This window comes from Argiope bruennichi, chromosome 7 (assembly GCF_947563725.1).
Source record: "Argiope bruennichi chromosome 7, qqArgBrue1.1, whole genome shotgun sequence".
NCBI lineage: Eukaryota > Metazoa > Arthropoda > Arachnida > Araneae > Araneidae > Argiope > Argiope bruennichi.
The window spans coordinates 130,207,273-130,229,331 of record NC_079157.1 but is presented as its reverse complement, the minus strand read 5'-3'; the positions used below and the strand labels follow the sequence as shown (position 1 = coordinate 130,229,331).

At 29.2% G+C, this 22,059-nt stretch overlaps 1 protein-coding gene across 2 annotated transcripts in view; it reads right to left on the bottom strand.

Annotated features, from left to right (window-relative positions):
* The window catches only part of LOC129976069 (phosphatidylinositol 4-phosphate 5-kinase type-1 alpha-like), a 65,399-nt gene that overhangs the window by 19,977 nt on the left and 23,363 nt on the right, over positions 1–22,059 (bottom strand). For both annotated transcript variants that reach the window (XM_056089441.1, XM_056089440.1), the window contains exons 3-11: positions 17,677–17,838; positions 16,037–16,167; positions 15,820–15,937; positions 14,750–14,902; positions 11,153–11,212; positions 9,220–9,540; positions 7,078–7,135; positions 6,375–6,522; positions 1,406–1,538 (exon numbers count right to left, since the gene is read on the bottom strand). In XM_056089441.1, coding sequence (XP_055945416.1) covers positions 1,406–1,538; positions 6,375–6,522; positions 7,078–7,135; positions 9,220–9,540; positions 11,153–11,212; positions 14,750–14,902; positions 15,820–15,937; positions 16,037–16,167; positions 17,677–17,838 — 1,284 coding nt within the window. The remainder of the gene's footprint in view (positions 1–1,405; positions 1,539–6,374; positions 6,523–7,077; positions 7,136–9,219; positions 9,541–11,152; positions 11,213–14,749; positions 14,903–15,819; positions 15,938–16,036; positions 16,168–17,676; positions 17,839–22,059) is intronic.

The following is a 22,059-nucleotide window of genomic DNA, read 5'->3' as shown; positions in this document are numbered from 1 at the left end:
TTCTCAATGTAAGAAGATAGCTAAAGTAAACAATCTATTTGATTTCTTAATTGGATTGGCATAAGTGACAAATTCAATGTACTGAAAAATAGATTTTAATACTAAAATTCCAGCCAAACAAAATAAAATAATGAATTTTTATTGAAAAAAGAAAAATTTCAAAGAAAAAATTTAAAGAATTCTTACCAACGGACATTATTTAAAAAAATAAAGCAACAAAGATAAATGAATTCAATAACAATTCAAATTCAAATATTATTTGAATTTTATAATATGCATTATTTGTAAAGAAAACAAAAATTACTGTCAGTGCAAAGAAATTAATATTCTTATATCTAATATTACATTACGCATTCTTATATCTAATATTAAAGAGAAAATTATGAATAACATGAATGAATTGCAAAATTATTAATGATATTTTATGACAAAAATAATTGAAATTGTGACTTATCTTTCACTAAATGCAATCGTTTTGCCCTTGAATTACATATTTGTATTAAATACCATTTATAAGAAACTACCAAAATTCATTCACAATAGATTTTACTAAGTTAAAATTTATTGCTCTGAACACAAGGTCAACTTATCTAGAATGTTCCTGAATATATAAAAAAAATTTCTCTCGGTAAGCTCGAAGGCAGAGTTAGATTTCTTATAATCTAAGTCAATGTTCTGAAATTCCTCTTGATTAGACAAAAATAAAGACATACTGCATCAAAGATCATGACTATTGTTATTACATAAAGTAGTATTTATAATAATAAATATTATAAAGATAAAAATTTAAACAGGGTTGTTTCAATGTTCAAATTTTTTTTATCAAAAATCATTCAAGTTTTTAAGCAAATATCAGAACATGTTGTCTGTTGGCAAGAATTTAACATTTATAGCCTGCATTTTAAACATATTTGAAGAAATTAATCATTAATTTATTATTTGAGTTTTCAATTAAATTGTGAAAAAACATCTGGATATTTCAATTTTTGTTGTTTCAAAATTCAACTATTAATTAGAATAAAAAAGAATATATCAACAAGTATTTTAAATATTTTCTGTTAAGATTGTCTTTTTTTTAAACATAGTGCCTCTTTAAAATACAGTAGAAATGTATTAAACGTTAGACTGCTAAATTTAAATTAAAATAAACATTGTAAAATTTTTTGTTCTAAATCTATTAATTCTTAGAAAACTAATGCTTTCAATAAATTGTTTACTTTTTATTGTTTTCATAATGCATGTTAGTAAAATTAACAAATAAATTGTTCTAAAACAATCTTCAAGTTCAATTAGTATATAAATCAGGTGGGAACACTGATCTATAGTAGAAAGATAAACATTTATCATGACTGAGTAGGATTTAAGTGGATATCATTAAAATAGCTTTGAAAACAACAATACTCACTCCATCATGCAACATAGATTTAAAAGTGTGTTCTAGCTTTTTCTTCAAGTGATAACTTTGCAAAATATCAATTATTCCTAAAAACATTAAGAGATTTTCTCCTTTAGCATTTTTTGCAGGTATACCACCTGGCCTGTTAAAAAAAATAATTTTCATAAACAAAACAAAATACATTCAATAAAAATTTCATATTTATCATTCAAATGACAGCATTTCTATAAAATTATGTAATATCAATCTCAAGAAATACAGCACTTTCATATCAAAATCATTCAACTACAATTAGATATCATGACAGATTAATGGTTACATCTATGGAAATTTTATATTCCGAGTTATTTATGGCAGAAAAAAATCTTTATCATAAAAGGGACAACACTGCCAACATGCCAAACCATATATCTTACATGGTGCTTTATTGTTTTGGGGATGGAAATGATGATATAAAAGTATCTTTTGCCTTTTTTTTTTAGGTTTGTGAGAGAATTCATAATTTCTCAAAATAATGAAATACATCAACAAAAATTATATACAGATGCCAGTCTCTCAATTATTTCAACTCTGAAGTTTCAAAAACAATTTCCTTCAAAGGTATCCTTTCTGAAAACAGTGAATAGTAATTAAGGTAACAAAACTATTATTAACCTTCTTTTAACATTCCATTTTATATCAATTTATAGAAAAAAATATTTTAAAGCAGAAATCCATTGCATTGCTAATTCATAGCATGTAATTTATTTTAAGATGAATAAATGTTTATTCATAGATAAGATTTGACCAAAAATTGAATAACCAGCTCAAGTCATTACTAGCTGGGTAAACACAGTTAACCATTAATAAGTAACATTTGTAATAAATTTTCACACAATTACTCACTCCACTCCTAAAATAGCTTCAGTTATGACTTTGGTTACTGAAATATGTTGAACAAATTGTTAGCTACAACACATTTCACTTGAATTTCTAGCCAATTTCACATAAAGTTAAGTTTACCAAAATGAGATTAAATTTCTTTTAATTTAAAGTTTAAGCAAACAATATGATTAACTCAAACAGTATTATATCACAAGTCAGTCAAAAAGTTTCATCCATCAATACTTTATTTACATCTAAAGGCTTCATAATAACTGAGAAAAAGAAATAATAATTACAAAATGATTTTTTAGTTTAGTTACATTAACGTCTTGATTAGAGCAACACTAGGGCTATTTTGGGACGGACCTCGTCGTTTTCAACCGTGGCCAGATGACGAGGACAACACCTGAGCTGGCAACGCCCCCTCTCCACTCCACACCAGCGCGGGATGTTTAGTTATGGTGGATTTAACATGCAACAGACACCCTTGCACGAAGCTTCTTCGGTGGAATCGGGTCATGAACCTGAAACCCTCCAGTTCCGAAGCTGAGACCTTACCACCAGGCCACCGCGGCCCAATTACACAATGATAAAATAATTTAAGAATGTTCACTGTTCAAAATATAGTATTTTTTTTATCCTAAGATCAATAACTAAACATTCTTCCATTAGCATGGTAACATAAAAGTATTCCTATATCAAGCTTCAAACAGTGACAGAATTTTAACATACTGCTTCAGTCATAATATCAGGACATTTTAATCCTTTCTAGGGCAGTAATTAGAAAAGAGGATATCAATTTAAAAATTTCCCTCTAAAAAAAACTATTGACTTTGAATTCCCAAAAATTACTGGAAAAATAGCATTTAGTCTCATTTTAGAAAAACAGATAACAGCATGAGCAATTTTCGTTACTTTTACAACATTAATTTTATATTAAAAATACCCCAATTTTTTTTGTTTCATTAAGATATGAAATTTTAACAAAATCAATCACCCATTTTAGTACAATATCTGTGATGCTTTATATAATAATTTTGTTTAATATTCCCATAAATTTAAGAGCGAACCAAATTAGCTGATTCACAGGTGTCCTTATCTGAGGTACGCCGCCCGCCTAGGATATCTGTTTCTTCATTCAGCCTCTCTTCTGCACTGTTGCCTCTATCCTACATCACCGTCTCTCTTTGTGTGAAAGATATAATTTTGATATTTTACAGAGAAGGATGTGATGTTGATTCTGTGTTCAATGGCTGGGGGACTTCTGTTTTTTTATCTTCAGATTCAGGAAAAAGAAACCCATATTTGAAGCCAGAAAATATTTCACATTTAAGATTTATCTTTTTATCTAGATTGTTACTCATGTTTTATCCTCAAGTTCAACTTTATTTTTTTCTGTAAATATTTAGTTTTATATATCCATAATTTTTTATTTAAACTTCTTTTTTTATTAAAATTATTGCATAAAGCATGTAAAAAGTGTACAGCGAAAGTTTTAAAAAATGTTCAACATATGCCCATCAAGTATCCCCTGAGAAATATTTGCTGTGCAATAAGACAGCAAAAATTCACTCCCTCATGCTTTGAGAAATTTCATACCAAACAATAAGTTATTTTTAATTTTGTTTTTTGTTTGATATTTTTCACTTTATTAATTAATAAAATTTAATAGTAAATATTTATTTTTAGCATTTTAATTAATTTTTATTCTTAGTTGAATTAAATTATAATTTTTTTATTATAATTCACATTAAATTGTAATAGTTCTTATTTTTTAATTATTTATATTTATAACGTTCAGTTAAAAATTTTTGTAGTAAATATATTGCATTTTGTATATTTAATATTTTCTATGTTTGAAATTAAATAGAACATGAATAAAAGTGCCTATAAACTTAAAATATTCATAAATACTACTGTTTTCATAAGGAATTTACACAACTATTTGGAAAGATTTCCTTACATGGAGACTGCTTTAGATGGACGGCAGCCTCATTTGAGGACACCAACCCCTGAGAAAGGAGGCAAGTTAAAAAAAAATTTTTGACTGTAAAATCCATGTGTATACATACAACCTAGTACAAAGATAATATCATAAAAGCAGTGTTTGTACATTAATATTCTGAATAATAAATTAAAATTATTCGCTGTCATCTTTCTGCAGTCCATAGTGTTAATCTATACTTATATAAAGCTCAATGTGTGTGTGTGTGTGCACCTGGAATGTGCACCTGTGCAGGGAATGTGAACCTGGGGACTTATTTTTGAATTTTTAATTAGAATTTTAATTATTAATAAAAAACTAATTTCCCGCCAAAAAATCTTTTCATTTCCCCACCGAAAAAAGAGTAAGGCTTCAGTTTTTCCCCCCACGCTGATGAGGATAGGTTTAACATATTTAAACCGATTATTTCACACGATTCTGTTTATTTTCTTAATGTTTGATGTAGTTAAAATTAAACATTGTTAATTAATCGATCTTTCAGATTCATTCTGAAGTACTTTTGAATTAAAATAAAACAGAATAAAGAAAATTAAAAACTACTAATCTGCATAGCGTTACCCTAACTGGCGTAGAAAAATTCGCACATGCGTATTGTGTTCCGATTGTTGGCAACTATTTTCAATGGATGCGGACTTGATTTAAATTATTTTTAGGTTAGTTTTATGCTTTTATAATTAAATTGTATTTATGTTAGTCATATATTTTTTGTATATGCTTATAGTTTTAAATACATCGTTTTTTTAACCTGTTTTCGACCGATTATTTTAAACGATTCTGTTTATTTCCTTAGTGTTTGATGCATTTAAAATCAAACATAGTTAATTAATCGATCTGATCATGATGATTGTAAAAAATTTTGTTGGCAAATTCTTGTGATATTACATAAGAAATGTATTCTTTAGTGCCCATAAGGTTTAAATGCTCTGCTTTCAGTAATCATATTACTAAAATAAATACTTCGTTTCAGTAAAAAATGTTCTTACATTAATTGCAATTTAACCATTTCCACTTTAATTTAAAGCATAAATTCTACGGGAGCTAACAGAAAATTACAGAGATACATATTACGTTATGACTGAAGGCCTTTATAATATTATGAGTGAATTATATGACTATCAAAATTTGAAGTTTTGAAATATTTTAATGAAGAAGCTATTAAAGTAGGAATTACATAAACTATTTAATTACTAAAATTTTAATGAGCATTAAGATTGGTGCATTTGCGTTACCATTATTGGTGTCGAAAATTCACGCATGTGCATTGTGTTCTGATTGTTGACAACTCTATTTTCAACGGCTACGGATTTGGTTTTGAAGGCTTCACATGTTTCCGACCGATTATTTAAAACGATTCTGTTAATTTTCTTAGAGTTTCATGCATTTAAAACTAAACATTGCTAATTAATTGATCCGTTCATGATAAATCTGAGAAAATTTTATAGAAAACTTCTTGAGATATTACATAAATTAAGAAAGATATTTTTTAATGCCCATAACGTTTAAATACTCAGCGACTCTGTTTTCAGAACTCATATTTTTTTAAAAATGCTTCGTTTCAGTAAAAAAATGTTCTTATATTAATTGCAATTTAACCGTTTCCACTTTAATTTAAAGCATAAATTCTACGGGAGCTAACAGAAAATTAGAGAGATACATATTACGTTATGGCTGAAGGCCTTTATAATATTATGAATAAATTATATGACTATCGAAATTTGAAGCTTTAAAATATTTTGATGAAGAAGCTATTAAAATAGGAGTTACATAAAATATTTAATTATTAAAATTTTAACGAGCATTAAGATTGGCGAACCGGCTGGTCGCCAAAGGTGGCTAGTAAATAATAAAGCAAACAAATTTTCTTTCATGGAAAGATAAATTTTCAGAAGACAAACAAAATGAATAACTGCTTATATTTAGATGGAAAGGAGGATAAATTTTCTTTTATTTTTATGAAATACTGTACACAATTGGCTATTTAGTATCGTTCATGATTATATATCATTCAGAATTTTAAAGAAATGGGCAAACAAAATGGATGCCAGATTAAAAGGATGCAAAATAAAATTGCTTAATAAAAGATATAAATTTTTAATAAAATATTCTTACGGAACATCATCATCATCTTCAGGAATATCAACTTCAGCCTGAATTGATTCCATAGCTGTAGAAAATGCTGCTAACCTGGTTTTATTAATAGATTTACTCCTAACCAAGCCAGAATCTGATTTTCCTGATGAAGCCTGGGTCGGTGAAGCTAAATAAATTGAAGCATTAACATAACAATGAATGATTTTTCCAGATAATTTCACTTATACAAAGGATTAACAAATTTAGAAGTCTTTGAAATAATTAGATCCACACACATTAATGGCATTTATGGGACAAGATTGCTCAGTGGATAATTAATGTCTGATATTATATAATCACATATGTAAAAATAATTAGAAAACAACAACAACTGAGTAATATTTCCATGATTTAAAAAAAAACAAAACTGCATTATAATTTAGTGTAATTTAAGGTAAACATGGTTTAATATGATGATGTTATATGACTAATAAAACTTGAAGCTTAAAAATATTTAGCTACAAAATTATTAATACCAAATTACATAAAATATTAGATTAAAAATCCTAGCCACCATTAATTTCGGTAAAACAGCTGGTCGCCAAAGGTGGTTAATATCAAGGGAATACAAATATTTATGATATGAAACAAAATATTTATAAATAACAGTATTTGATTTGCCATCTTCTTCCATATTATAACATATAATTAAGTTATTGATTTAAAAGATATGTACTAATACCTGAATCAGATTCATCAGAGATTTTATAATCTTCTTCTTTTTTCTGTTGCCGCCGTTCCTGAAATTTAAAATAATCAACAAAATCTTGTAACAATGCAGTTTTTATTAAAAAAAAAGACATCTAAATTTTATTATTCTATAGTTATTCAAAAATATACTGTACAAAAAGTGATCTCACAACATTCAGTGAATAATAGAGAGTCAGTGAAATATAGATTAATGATGAAAAAAAATCAGGTACTTATTTTCAAAGATAAATACCAAAATGAGTAAATATTTTTTAAATTAATTCTCTTAATTTAAAATGCCTACATTGGCCCATAATATAATATTGTATATACTTAAAGCATGACAAAAAATAAATAAAAATTATGAAAATATCAACCTTTTACAATTTTTTAATTTTATATAAAATATAAAAATTTAACCAGAAAAATACAACAAATATAATACCACATCAAGAATTTTATATCAAATACTTGATTTAAATATCAATTCTTTTGAATTACAATGTATAGTAATAGCCAATTCTTCCTATCTTTTTTTTAAAAAGAGCGGCTTTAATTGAATAAAAAAATTGCAGAAATTGCAATGTGGCTGCAACATAAAGAGTTAATAATGGGGCAAAAAAAAAAAAAAAAAAAAGAGAGAGAGAGAGAGAGAGAGAATTATATTTCTTTTGAATTTTTAGGCTGTAATTTAAACATTAAACTGGATCAGAATTTGAATTCTCTGATGTATCCATATCATTTTCTTTATTTGTAAATGATCACACATTATTTTCTGTGAGACATTTTCTTTGTGCATTAGATTTTGTCTTATCCCTTTTATTTTACCCCTTTTATTTTAACTTATCATCATAGTGTAGATATTTTCAATTATCTGATACTTTTGTAAGCTTAGCTACTTGTTTAGATGCTAAATTCTTTGTTCTATTTTTTTAAATAATGAATTCAACTGAAAGTTCTTTCATAATAGTGGACTTGTATTCTCAAATTCTTCCTCCCCACAATGTTTTACTTTCCCACAGACTAGATTTCCACTGTAATACACAAGATATTTTTTTTTCAGATGAATATCATTTAAATTCATTTGCTATTCATATTATAAATGAAAATTAAACCATAAAAATCAGATGGCTTCAAATCGCCTGCTTACATCAATGGATTTAAGATTCTGCAGCAATATGAATTGAATCAATATCAAATTCTTTCCTTCTCTTTGCCATTCTTACCCTTAAATTATCAAGAAGCTTTGCCTCAACTTTTTGCAAAGGGAGACATTGAAAGTTTGAACAAGATTTTCCCAAATTGTTAAATAGCTAATTGACCAGATGAGTTAGTAGAGATTCAGTATAACATAAATAGTGTTAATTGATCACACCTCACAAATATCTTTTTTTTTGGGGGAGGGGGCAAAATACACAGCTTTGAGGTATTTATATAAATTAAAGTAAATATCTAAAAAATATTAATTATTCAACCATCTCATATCATTAGATCATATTTACATTTTTTTAAAGCAATCCTACATTACATTAAAAAAAAGATTTGTGGTAAAAAAAAAAAGAGATACAATTCAAGTATTTCTGTAAATTTCTTTAAATTCAGTATTTTGAAAGAATTAGCATGAAAATGTTAATTTCATTAAAAAGCAGTTTAGTCATAGTATTATTAAAAAATTTTCAAAAAAAAAAAAAATTTTTTTCTGCCAATATTTTTTTAGTTTTGAAAAACATTATACATAACATGCACTTTCTAAGTTTTAGTTTTTTTAGCCAAAAGTAACTGCATTCATAAGAGTTAAACAAAAAATTTTAGCATGAATATGTAATATTGTTTACAAATATTTTTATATGCTATTAAAACAGTTTTTAAAACCATTTTGATTAGAAACAATTAAAATTAAACAAATAATTATCTTAAGAGGAATTTTTTAAATCTATTCTTAATTAATTTTTTTTATTTAATTCCAAGTCTCATAGTTAATAAATTTATTAAAAATGAAAATACAAACAAAATAATTTTTTCTTTTTTAAAATATGTTAGAAAATGAGAAAAACGTCAGCAGCACAAGTCTAAACTTTTTTTACAAAAGCTCAAAAAATGAAGTTATAAAGTGAGTTAATAATAATAATAATACCTTTTTTTCTTTTTTGGCTAAATCAAGATTGTGGATACCAACAAGTAGGCTGTAATCCATGATCTTAAACGATTCTAGAACACGACAATCTCTAGTTATAGTCTTAATCAAGGCATTATATTTTTCTATTTCCAGAAAAATTCCTTCAGGATGTCGTTCCATAAAATCCAAGTCTTTATAAGTTGGAGAGGACTTTTCTCTTTCACTTTTACTAGCTTTTCGTTTATACGTACTTCCCTTTAAGTCATATTTCTCATGCATAGTTATATCACTTGGCAAGAGATTGTTCATGACTACAATCCGTACATTCTTTCCAATACACTGAAATAAAAAAAAGTAAATAAGAATTAAACAAACAGCTTTCTTAACTAGTGAAGAAATCAAACATGTTTCTCTTCCTTCAAGTTTATTTTTTATTTTAAACAATTAACAAATTTCTCTACCAAAAAACAGAAAAAAATTAAATAACGATGAAATTTTCGATAAACTTTATAAATATAATTGTCCACCACTATCAATAATGTTAAAGGGCCCTTGCCCTTTATCCTTGCCCTTTTTACTAATGTCATTACCGGATGGGCAAATCCCAAGTTTTATTTTACCATTAAGCCCCTCAGAAAATGTTTTTTCATATTTTAAAGTAACTGCTTTATCGGTATAAGAATACAGCTAAGCATGAATGAACAGTAGAAATAGACTTTTCAAATCTTTCTTGCATATTCTGCATCGATTTTAATGAAACTATCGCATGAACCTTGGAGAATTTTTTGACCATTAATACCTGGCATAGGTTAATAGTATCCAAAATAAAATATGGGTTGTTTATTTTTACTGATTGAAATCGAAATCTGAAATAAAGCAACAATTGTAATCACAAAATTATATATCAAATTTCATTTACCAAGCTAACTTTTTTTTATAATTAGTTACTGTGTAATTTATATTTGGACATCCAGACAGATATATTTCAAAGATATGAATAGATTCTATTCAAAATTTGACAGAAATCTATAAATTTAGTGTAAAAACCATATTTGAATTCAAAGAATTTTTGAGTTATCATGTTCATAGATAGATATAATTCCAAAAAAGTGTTTTTCTGATTCAGGGATTTACATCCTGTATAAATTCTTTTTGTATGTATTATTGATATTAATTCATTTATTTGCATTGTACAGTTATATTTCATTTGCTTTAGTGAAAAAAGTTCATTATTGTATAAATGTTAGATCCTATTGATATAGTTAAATTTGTGATTTTAATGTGTAAGTTATTGAAAATCAATAATTTTTGTTATTCTTTTTTAAATATATTATTATTTTATCTATTGAGATTATTATTTATATTGTATTGGATGACCTGGTCTTCGGGAAGGGGGGGGGGGCAGAATGTTATGAATTACACAGGTAAGCAGGATTCAGTAATACTGCATGTATTCCTTTTCCACATATAGGGATTCATATTTCTCTGCCGCATAGCATTCATTTCAGAAACTATTTTAGAACAGAACTCGTAATCTTAGCTGTGATCAAAACACAATATCCATATAAACTATCACACAAGGATATTTGAATTCAAATAGGAGATTTAATGAGCACCAGGCATATATATATATGACAGGTTTCCAATTTGCAAACCTTTTCCTCTCAAGTTGAAAGAAAAGAAATAGAAGAGAAGAAGAAAAAAATTAATTACGAAGTTAAGATTTTTCTCCACTCGTGAAAATTTAGACAAACGAAAATATTCAAAATTCTATATATTTACTGCTATTGTTATAAAAAGTATTATTCACTTTCCATTAAAACAGATAACAACAAACTAAAAGAAGCAATTGATAATTAAAAAAGGAATCAAATTTATACTCTATTATACACAAATGTTGTAATATTTTGTTTTGTTGATGACGATTATCAAACAGAAGATTAAATCTTACCTGATAGCAGAACAAGCCATAGAATTTTGGAAGAAGAGTGCGAGGATTTTGATTTAAATTCTGGAAAGAGAATTATAAAATGTCTTTAAAAATTCATTGTTTATTAATAATATGTCTTCAATTCACATATTACCTAAAGGTAAAAGAAAATATTTCAAAACCTATATACATTATGTGCAATTTAAAAAAAAATCACAATTACTATTACCAATCCCTTCAAGGTCATTACTATTATCTCATGCAGTTCTAATTCCTACAATAAGAGCACGTAACTTCTTTGTGTTCAATAATTCATATATTGTTACTGGCTAGCATAATATATGTGGAAAACAAGAAGAGTGAAACATTGAACTCTATGTATGAGGATATTTTTACATTTTATTTAGTTGTCTTTTCATACAATCATCCAATTAGTCATTTGAATCAGAATTTTGCCAACAATTTAAAATCCTATAATAAGCTATAAAACTGAGATTTCTCAAGTGTACTGTATGAAAATAAGAACACAAAACGGAATGATAGAGGCATTTAAAAAGGTTGGACATATTTGAAAATGCCATAATTTCAAATTTAACTTAAGGGACACATCCCTTCTCCCCCTTTTTTTGTAAATTACTCAGCAATTTTAAGTTTACATTTTTCCCCATTTATGTAATTATCTTGTAGCTGTGACTTTCAGATTGTGAACAGTAGTGGTGGATTTCCAATTACGAAGTGCCTAGAGCATAGGTAGATTGATTAATACAGTTATAGTATACTCGTCAATGAAAGTTATAAAAAATACAAAAGCTATACATTACAAATATCAAAGCTACAAAGAGTGTTTACATTGGATTACTAAAATCACTATTAATTAAAATCTGATTATTTATATTTATTTGAATCTGATCATTAGAATGTACTTAAATGAATATTCCACCATTGTAAGAATATTTAAAGGGATTATTGTTCGTTGGAAATCAAAAATAAACATTAAAAGCTAAAATTTAATATATTTATAAGAGTTCAATGAACTACTATATACTGACAGTAAGACATAATATTATATATATATATGTGTGTGTGTGTGTGCATAAAATATATTTTGGCAGATAAGTGGCCAAGAAGAAAAAACTTTTGAAATTTTAAAAATTTTTAATTTATTTCAGATGCATGATTTACACAAATAAAAAGTGGTAAGAGACATCAGTCTACATCGTGACACAAAAGCAGGAGAGCAAGGGACCAAAATTTTTCCCTTCACTGGTTTTTACTATGAGATTTTGATAGGGATTTCTTTAACAAGTGTAGTCTTAGGAAAGAGAAATGTAGGTATCTTTTAAAAAATGTTGTAAACATTAAGGATTTTTATAAGTTTGCTCAGAGCATGAGAACCTGCTGAATTCAGAAATTTTGTAGAGATCATATGGAATTAATTAAATAAAAAAAAATTGGAATTGGATTAGAAAATAAGAGAACATTTCATTTTAGAATGAAGTTAATATGGGTTAAACCAAGAAAAAAAATTAAGATTTAAATTAGATTTAAAAAATATCATTACATATACATATGCAGTTCTTCAAAGCATGACACTCAACATGCTTCAAAAATGGTGTTATCAATTAACACTCAATATTTGTCATGTTTCTGAAGGGGATCATACTTAACACCTGAAATTATGTTGACTTTAAATTTTCAACTTATATACTTTTCCGATGAACAAGGTTATATTTTGTTTTAAAAATTATTATTAATAAACATAATTTTTGATATTATATTTCCCATTTATTTGTAATAATAATTAAATGCTTTTAATTACAATTAAGAAGCATCTAATAATTATGATCAATTTTTGAAAAATTTAATTATTTGGATCATTTTTTCCATGATAGAAATATTAAAAAGTAAATAAACACATACACTGAAGAGCCAAAAATCATGGGATATGGAAATATAAAAAGGGTCAGTGCAATGATAGAGGACTTTCATTTGTAATTAAATAATTCAAATGAAAAGTTCACTAACATCAATATGGTCACACAAAAGGAATTAACAATCTTTGAATTTGGAATACTGTTTAAAACTACATCCATAGAGCATTCATTTCAGAAATTGTTAAGGAATTCAACAGTATTAGGAATGTGCTAAGAATATACAAATTCAGACTTTCTATCATGTACAATACAATGGCTAACTGTATTTATTTATGAATGTTAGTAGACAACGTTGAATCTGATAACAATAATAAATTTGAGATATACAACAATTGTGTTCACATAAATCATGATGCAAAATTTGACATTAATTTGGTGTGGAAGCAAAAGATAAATTGGAATGCCTTTTCTGACAACATGCTATCAGTTGCAATAATTCTGCTAAGTTTGGAAACACTAGATCCTAGATGACTAGAAAAAACATCTCGACATCAAATGAGTTACGATTCCAGTTGTTAAGAGCTGATGGGTTCGAATGTGGTACACACCCATGAGATTAAGGTGCCAAATTGTCAACTAGCGGAGGTTCCATAATAGCGTGTGCTGTTTTTGTATAACATAGATGAATCCTCTTGTGAAACTGTATTAAATTTTGATCGAAAATGGTGATGTCTAATTACTTTGAGATCATTTGCAGCCATTCATGGTCTCAATGACTTCAAACAATGAAAACATTCTGAGCAATTCCTGTTAATGATTTGGTCCCCTAAAAAGTCAAATATGAACCTCATTGAATATATAAAAGATGCCAGTTTATGTACAAAATCCTGCCTTGTCACTATTTTTGTAATCATAGATAGCTTTGGAAACAGAATATTCCTTCAGAGAATTCAACAAATTTGTTGAGTCAATGAATGTGAGACCTTGTACTGTGTCAAGCGAAATTAAATCCCAAATGTAATTGGAGATATCCCATGACTTTCAGCAATTCAATATACAAGTTTTCCCAAAGTTAACTAAAATAAATAAATAAATAAATAAAAACCCAATTGATCATTTAAGGTGAAACACGAAATTAAATTGGTCAGTTATTAAAAAAAGTGTCTAATAATGTGCACTGCCTAGAGCTGCAACATGCCTAATTCTACCACTGATGATCAAAACTGATGAATGATGCATTCAATTGATACAAAAGCTACTATTAAAAAGAAAACAGAGTTATGGTGCTCACCAAATTTTATATTATATTTACTACAAAGATTAACTTTCAGTAAATAACATAAAATGGTGCTAAAGCATTAATGAATCTAAATAAATGGGAATTTGGGTACAGAAAATTCTTCTAAATACACACTGAGCACACGAAAGTAAATTCTGAACAATTTTTTTAAAAACAAAACCATATGTTACGGAGATATTTTGAAAAAACACAAAAAGTCAAGTTTTCTGACATCAAGTGGTATGATGACTCAAAATTTTTATATTGTTTAGCACAGGTCTAACATGCACATGCACACACACATATATATAAAAGAGTAAAAATTACTTGAACTCTCGCACAGTAATCAACTCACCTCTTCCCCCCCCCCTTGATAATTTTACTGAATTATGAAATGCATTTTAAAATTAATTTTAACAATCAATATCAATAAATTAAATTAATTTCAGAAAGGCATTTACTTACCATATAGTATCCAGGTAATAACTTTGTTAAGAATTCAGCTTCTTTGTGCTGAACGGTTTTGATAATGAATTCATCATCTTCAGAAAGATAAAAAATGCTACCACTAGCACCAGGATTAGTTAGCTCTATTAGAGGATAATGACACAGAGAAAGCTATAATAAACATTTGAGAATATAATATTATTCTTAAGAAAACATATATTATTCATTTTAGAAATAACCTTTTTTTAATATAGAATCCAGTTACTTATAACATTTATTATTCTAATGATGAAAATACAATAAAAAGTAAAGGATAGATGAAATGAGTTTTAATTATATCCCAGTAAAATCGAAAATGAGCTATAGCAGAAGATGATTTATGCAAAATATCAAAAATATACAGAGCTTTTAATTTTGGATTTATTGAAAAGAACTATCTTAGTATAAAAAATAAAATAGAGCTAAAAGATATTAACAAATATATTCTATGTTATGATTCATTAACCAATCTAATTGTATATAAAATAATTTGGTATTCAGAGCAATAAAACTCAATACATAAAATAAAAGTCACCAAATTTCATGGTGCCTCTTCATACAGCCCTAAGAAAAACATTTTACATCAATTACTCATGATCTGAGCATCCATAACTTTTTGTTTTCAATCTATGACCTCAGCACATATGGCCATTCAAGCTTACAACAAATTTTAAAATAAAATGACATTTCAGAATGTAAGATAAAGAACATTATGTATTTTCACCACTATCTGTAATAATTACACATATATAAATCTAATTTTTATATTTTATTTATAATTTTTTATAACACATTTGAAGAAAACCAAGTCCAATTAATGACCAGTTGGTCAGAACTCAATATGTTTATAAGTTAGATTAATACAATTAACTTGAGTTGCCAATGATAAAGGCAACAAATTTTTAAGCATTATTTTAAATCATGTAATTATAGTCTGTTTTAATTATATGTTAATTCATTACAGGTTTCTTAAGATAACAATTAAAATATGATTGGACAAAACATATACATTTCAGAAATTAATACATTCAAGAAATCTAAAGACATACTAAGAAGTCTGCTGTTTGTATTCCAAAAAGATGTCTGAAATAGCGGAAAGCAACAGGAGAATACGTTTTAAAAGTAAATTCATTAAAGCGATGTGCTGGTGTAATAGTGCTTCCATTCCTGTAAGGTTAAAAAATATATATAAATAATTTAACAGCTATAGGTAAAAACTACAAGCAAATAAAAATAATGTTAAGAAACTTGTATATGCTTACTAACTTTGGAAAAGTGATTGTTTCAACAATAGTAAAATCTTGAATTAATAAATCTCTCTCTGGTTTTGATGCTAATGAACTGATAGCTATAGAAATTCCTAATTGAATAGAACCCATAATTTGAGATGTTTCAATCTAAATAAAAAATGATGCATTATCATAAGCTGAATTTGAATTTTTGTTAAAAAGTTGTTAGCTTATTTACACAAAAAATAATTAGAATTAACACAACAAAAGTCAAAAAATCATAAATTGTTAAATATAAACATTCTTCTAAAATTACAGTGCATTTATTTACACAATCCAAGAACAAAAGCAAAACAGAAATTTTTTACACAGAAATAAAAGTAGAAAATTAATTACAATAAGTTAATTATTTATTTATTGAGGATTCAAAAGCACTTTAGAAATTTGAATAAGTTTGAAAATTTGTGTAATTTTTAAATCTTATAATTCAAAAATTAATGTCTAAAATTGAAATTTAATTAAAATACTTAATAAAATGCCATTTTCAATAAAAAAATTATTAGTTAATATCTCAGAATTTCTTTTCAAAATAATAGACATGTACCATAAATATAAACCATGTATTTTTAACTGATTATCAATCTTTTTTCTAATAAATTAACAACATACTAGCTATGAAATAAAAAAAAAAAAGAAAAAGAAACATCTACTAATTGAATTCCATGAAGTACTAGAATTATTACATTCATGATAAATCCATATTAAGTTAAATTAGGATTCTTTCTTCTTTAAATCACGCTTTTATAGCATGGAGTTAGATTTAAAGTAGGGGAAATAATGATAATAAAAAAAAAGTGCAAAATTTTTTATTCTTCTCCAAATAGATGTTAATAATATATAAATAAAATCCCATCCTGCTTCAGTGTAAAATTTACTTCAAATCTCAAAAATTATGGGAAATAAATGTGCTTCTTAGTATAACTGAAATCCATCTCAGCAATCCCATCTCCCAAGAACATTATAGACATTGTTCTTGATTAAATATGTTCAGTATTTTTTTTCCCTCATTATTATTACAAAAGGAAAAGAATTTCTTAATAAGAATTGTTCTAAATGTATTTTTTTTAAGTAATCATCTTTTTTTATAAATATTTATCATTGTATAGTTGAAATTAGATGCATATTACATTACAATGCATTATGGTTAAATGCTTAATGCATACTTATGGTTTATTGCTTTCATTTTTCAAAATGATAAAAAACTTCACTTTAAAAAAGAAATATCTTTAAAACAATTTAAAAATTAGATTTACTTATAATGTGACATTTTTTCTTCATTAGTTAATACAATAAAAGGAATCATGTTTACACATTATCTTTTACTAATTTATATATTGGGACATTTTTAAAAATATTTTAATCAAAATTTATAAAAAAAATCAAAACAAAAGATATAATTATTTAAAAAAATCAGTACTTTGTATTACATAATAATATTTATATCTTAGAACATAATATTAAAACACTATGAATTTTACTGACTCTTTCACATGACAGCAAGGAACTGCACTTGCATTTCCACTACAAGTGCCCTGTAGAACATGAGTTAAAAAAAATTTAAACACATGTGAGGGAATTAAAAAAAAAAAAAATCCAAGATACTTAAAATTTTATTACTTTTTTATATGTGATTCGACCTTCTTCATTAATTCTTCTATGACCAATTTTTCTTTTCTTAGCCTTTCGATGATCTACCACACCTGGTGTAACAGGAGAAGCACTAGTAGGTGTTTTAGGACCAGCCATAGCCTGTTGTTGAAGTTCCTGAGCTGCTGTAACCTGAATAGGAAACATACATTTTACAAATTTCATATATATATATATATAGATAGATAGGTAGATAGATAGAGCGAGAAGGAGCAGGAGGGAATATTGAATTATCCTAGAAGTTCAATATGTAAAAATTTCAATATACACAAAAATAGATATTTCAATTTTTTAACAAAATATAACTATGCATAGTTTATTTTTAAGGTTAAAGAAGATATGCAAAAATTAAACTATCAAAGAAATTCATTTTTAAAAATGTATATGATTTGCAATTTTGCTTACTATTAACTAATATTATATTTCCGATTTTCCCCAATGCTTTCACTCCCAACATTTGACAAAATCTCATATTTTATTGGAACTCTTTCATTTTTTCATTCCACTTTCCACAATTTTTACTAAGTTGAATATCTCTTCCATTTTCTATTTCGTTGTTTCCTAAGAAATAGAAAACTTATTTAAGTTTAAAGCAAATCTCTTTCTTCAAGCTAGGAATGGGAACAGAAGCTGCAAACAACATATGATTCAGCAGCATGTTGCTATTGTCACGTAGATACTTTAGTGTGGAACGCAATGACACACACCAGAAGTAGAGCTAAACCAATTTATTAACTCAACTCTGAATTGAGAACACAGTGACTGACAAATTTTCTGCTTTTATACTAGCAGGGAAAGTTCCAGAATACGTTTCTGGAGACAATAAGAAAAGTCCAGAACACTTGTCTGGTAAGCTAAAGAAATGTCCAGAATCTTCTGGAACATGAAATAAAGGGAAACATAAAATCAAGGAATTAAATATTTACAAAAACTGTGAATCGCATTGTCTCTAGCGGGATTCGAACTTACAATCTCTTGATTATGAGATCAGTGCTATGACCATTCGGCCATGGAGAATCGACTGCCTCTTTTCAATGTGGCATTGCTCTCTTCTTAGAAGAACAGCGTCTCGATGCTATGATACTTAATTTTGTGGCTATAGTTCTTGATCAAGTCATAGGGCCAGTATAAGTCGTTGCGTCTTCATGGGGAGTAATCTCTTGAGAAATGTCTCTTTCCGGAACCTCCATACTTTCATAAGAATGTTGGCCGTCTTGTTCTTCTGGGTGATGGTATGGCTTCATACGTAAGACGTGGACAACTTCCTTCGGTTTCCGCCTTCTAGAATTAGGATCGAAATCGGCTACTTCATAGGTGACGTCGGACAACCGTCTCAAGACTTGATAAGGGCCGAAGTACCACTTTAGGAGCTTCACGGAAAGCCCTTTTTTACGAACCGGAATAAAAATCCACACCAAATCCCCAGGTTCGTATGTCACCATCCGATTTTTGGAGTCATAATACCGGCGATCTTTCTGCTGAGCCTCGAGAGTTCGTGCACGAGCTAATTGCCTCGATTCTTCTGCCTTATTGATCAGATGACTAACGTAATCGTCTTCTTGGCTGAACTCGTTGGGGAAGAGAGGAAACATCGTATTCAACGGCGTTTCAGCTTCTAGCCCATGTAGTAGGTAGAAGGGCGTAAAACCTGTCGTGTCGTGCTTGGCAGTGTTGTAGGCGAATGTGACGAAAGGCAGTATCTGGTTCCTATTCTTCTGTTCAACATCAACATACATAGAAAGCATATCTGCTAGCGTTTTGTTGAATCGCTCTGCAAGGCCATTGGTTTGCGGATGATAGGCTGTTGTCATTCGATGAGTGATATTGCACAGTCGATTAATATCGGATACCAGCTTGGACTGGAAAACTTGTCCACGGCCTGCAATGATAACTTGTGGAGCTCCATGCCTCAGCATTATGTCCTTTAGTAGGAATTTGGCGATTTGTGTAGCTTCCGCCGTCGGTAAAGCTCTGGTGACTGCGTACCGTGTCAAATAATCGGTGCATACTACAATCCATTTGTTGCCGTCGTCAGATTTTGGAAATCGTCCTAGCAAGTCGATTCCGACGCGATGGGAAGGAGCGGCAGCTGGTGGAATAGGCACGAGATGACATGGTGGCTTCTGATGAACAGATTTTCTCCTTTGACATTCTCGGCAGTGCATCACATATCTTCGAACATTTCTGTACAAGCCTGGCCAATGAAATCGCCTTCTTATTCTATCATACGTCCTGGTGAATCCTAGATGTCCGGCGGTAGGGTCGTCATGGAGAGATTCTAGAATACTGAGCCGCAAATGCTTCGGGATCACTGGTAGAAATTTCTTTCCGGACGGATCAAAATTCTTCTTGTAGAGAACTCCTTCGACTAATTCAAAGTTTCCCAGCCTGCTTGCTTCGGTACTTTGTTGTTCTCTTACTATTCTTGCCAATTCTGGATCTTTCATCTGTTCTTCTGAAAGATTAATGAATAAAGTAGCACCTATGGAGTCCCCAGACCATGAAGCATCGACTTTTAATGGGTTTCTGGACAGACGATCAGCATCTTTGTGTTTCCTTCCACTTTTGTACACCACTAATACGTTGTATTCTTGGAGTCGCAGTGCCTATCTAGCGAGTCTTCCAGAGGGATCCTTCAGTCCTGTCAGCCAACACAAGGAATGATGGTCAGTGACGATCTTGAAAACCTTTCCAAAGAGATATGGCCGAAACTTAGTTATAGCCCACATGGCCGCAAGGCATTCACTTTCAGTTGTGGAATAGTTTGTCTCAGCCTTCGTCAGAGTACGCGAGACATAAGCTATTACTTTTTTCTTCCCATCTTGTATTTGAATGATACTGCCCCGATTCCGTATCCACTCGCGCAAGTTCCGTTGGTGCATTTTTGTCATAAAGGCCTAAGACAGGATCGGAGGTAAAATCTTTCTTTAAGTTATTAAAAGCTTCCAATTGTTCAGGTCCCCAACAGAATTTTGTGTCCCTCTTCAGTAACAATTGTAGAGGTTCGGCTTTATGGCGAAAGTCCTTTATAAATCGGCGATAGTAAGAGCAAAGTCCCAGAAAGCTTCTGATGTCATGGGTATTCCTAGACACAGGAAAGTCACTCACGGCCTTTATTTTTTCTGGGTCCGGTCGCATGCATCATTGGATACTAGGTGTCCCAAGATCTTTATCCCTTTTGCTCCAAAGCGACAATTTTTTGGTTTAAGAATAAGGCCTGCGTTCTGTATACACTGAAGGACGGTATTCAACCTCTGAAGATGTTCAGTGGAATTTTTCTGAGAACACCACAATGTCATCTAAATAGCAAAGGCACATTGTCCATTTAAAATGTCGCAGAAGATTATCCATCATCCTTTCAAAAGTTGCAGGAGCGTTGCATAAGCCAAATGGCACCACTTTAAACTCGTATAATCCCTCAGGTGTTAGAAAAGCCGTTTTATCACGATCGGCTTCATCAACTTCTATTTGCCAGTGACCGGAGTAGAGATCTATAGACGAAAAATATTTTGCCCCTTCATCAATCCAAGGTGTCGTCAATACGCGGCAATGGATACAAGTCTTTCTTGGTAATTTTGTTGAGTCGGCGATAACCAAAACAAAAACGCCAACTTCCATCTTTTTTCCTGACCAAGACGACTGGAGATGACCATGGACTTTCTGATGATTGAATGATGTTTTTCTCTAACATTTTGGTTACCTCCTCACTGATAATGCGGCGTTCGGATGGGGACACTCTGTAAGCTCTCTGACTGATAGGTAAGTGGTCGCCTGTGTTTATTCGGTGTTTAACATTGAGTTGACTTCCGTTTTTGAACATCCTTTCTTGATCGAAAATTTTTGAAAACCTCTGGAGTAGATGAAACATTCTTGCTTTTTGGTCGATCCTCAAATCCAGAGCTATCATCGTGGTATAGTCAACGACACCCAACTTTGCCTTTGAAGTGGTCGTGAAATAAGTCGATCCTTCATCCTTCATCTATGGTATTTAGGCAGTCTTTGCATAAGGGTTCGGCATATCCGATGCACATGCCTTTAGGGATGATTTGAGGTTCCCCTTGTCCGTTCGCAACCCACAGTTAGGCTTTACCATTAAGGAGCGTTACTATAGTAGACGGAATAGCAACTTCCTTGTTTAAGAGAAGCATTCTATTTCCTTCTACTATTACGTCGATAGCTCGAAGGTTCTTACGGCCTAAGACGGTGATCTTTGTGATAGAACGAGCAGGTACTGTATAATCTTCTAACGTGAATAAACGGCTGGAATCTGGAGTTTGGGATTCTCGAATGACGTCTTGAAACAAAAGCTCCGAACGGCCACAATCTATAACAGCTTGAGAAGCGCCCAAAAAG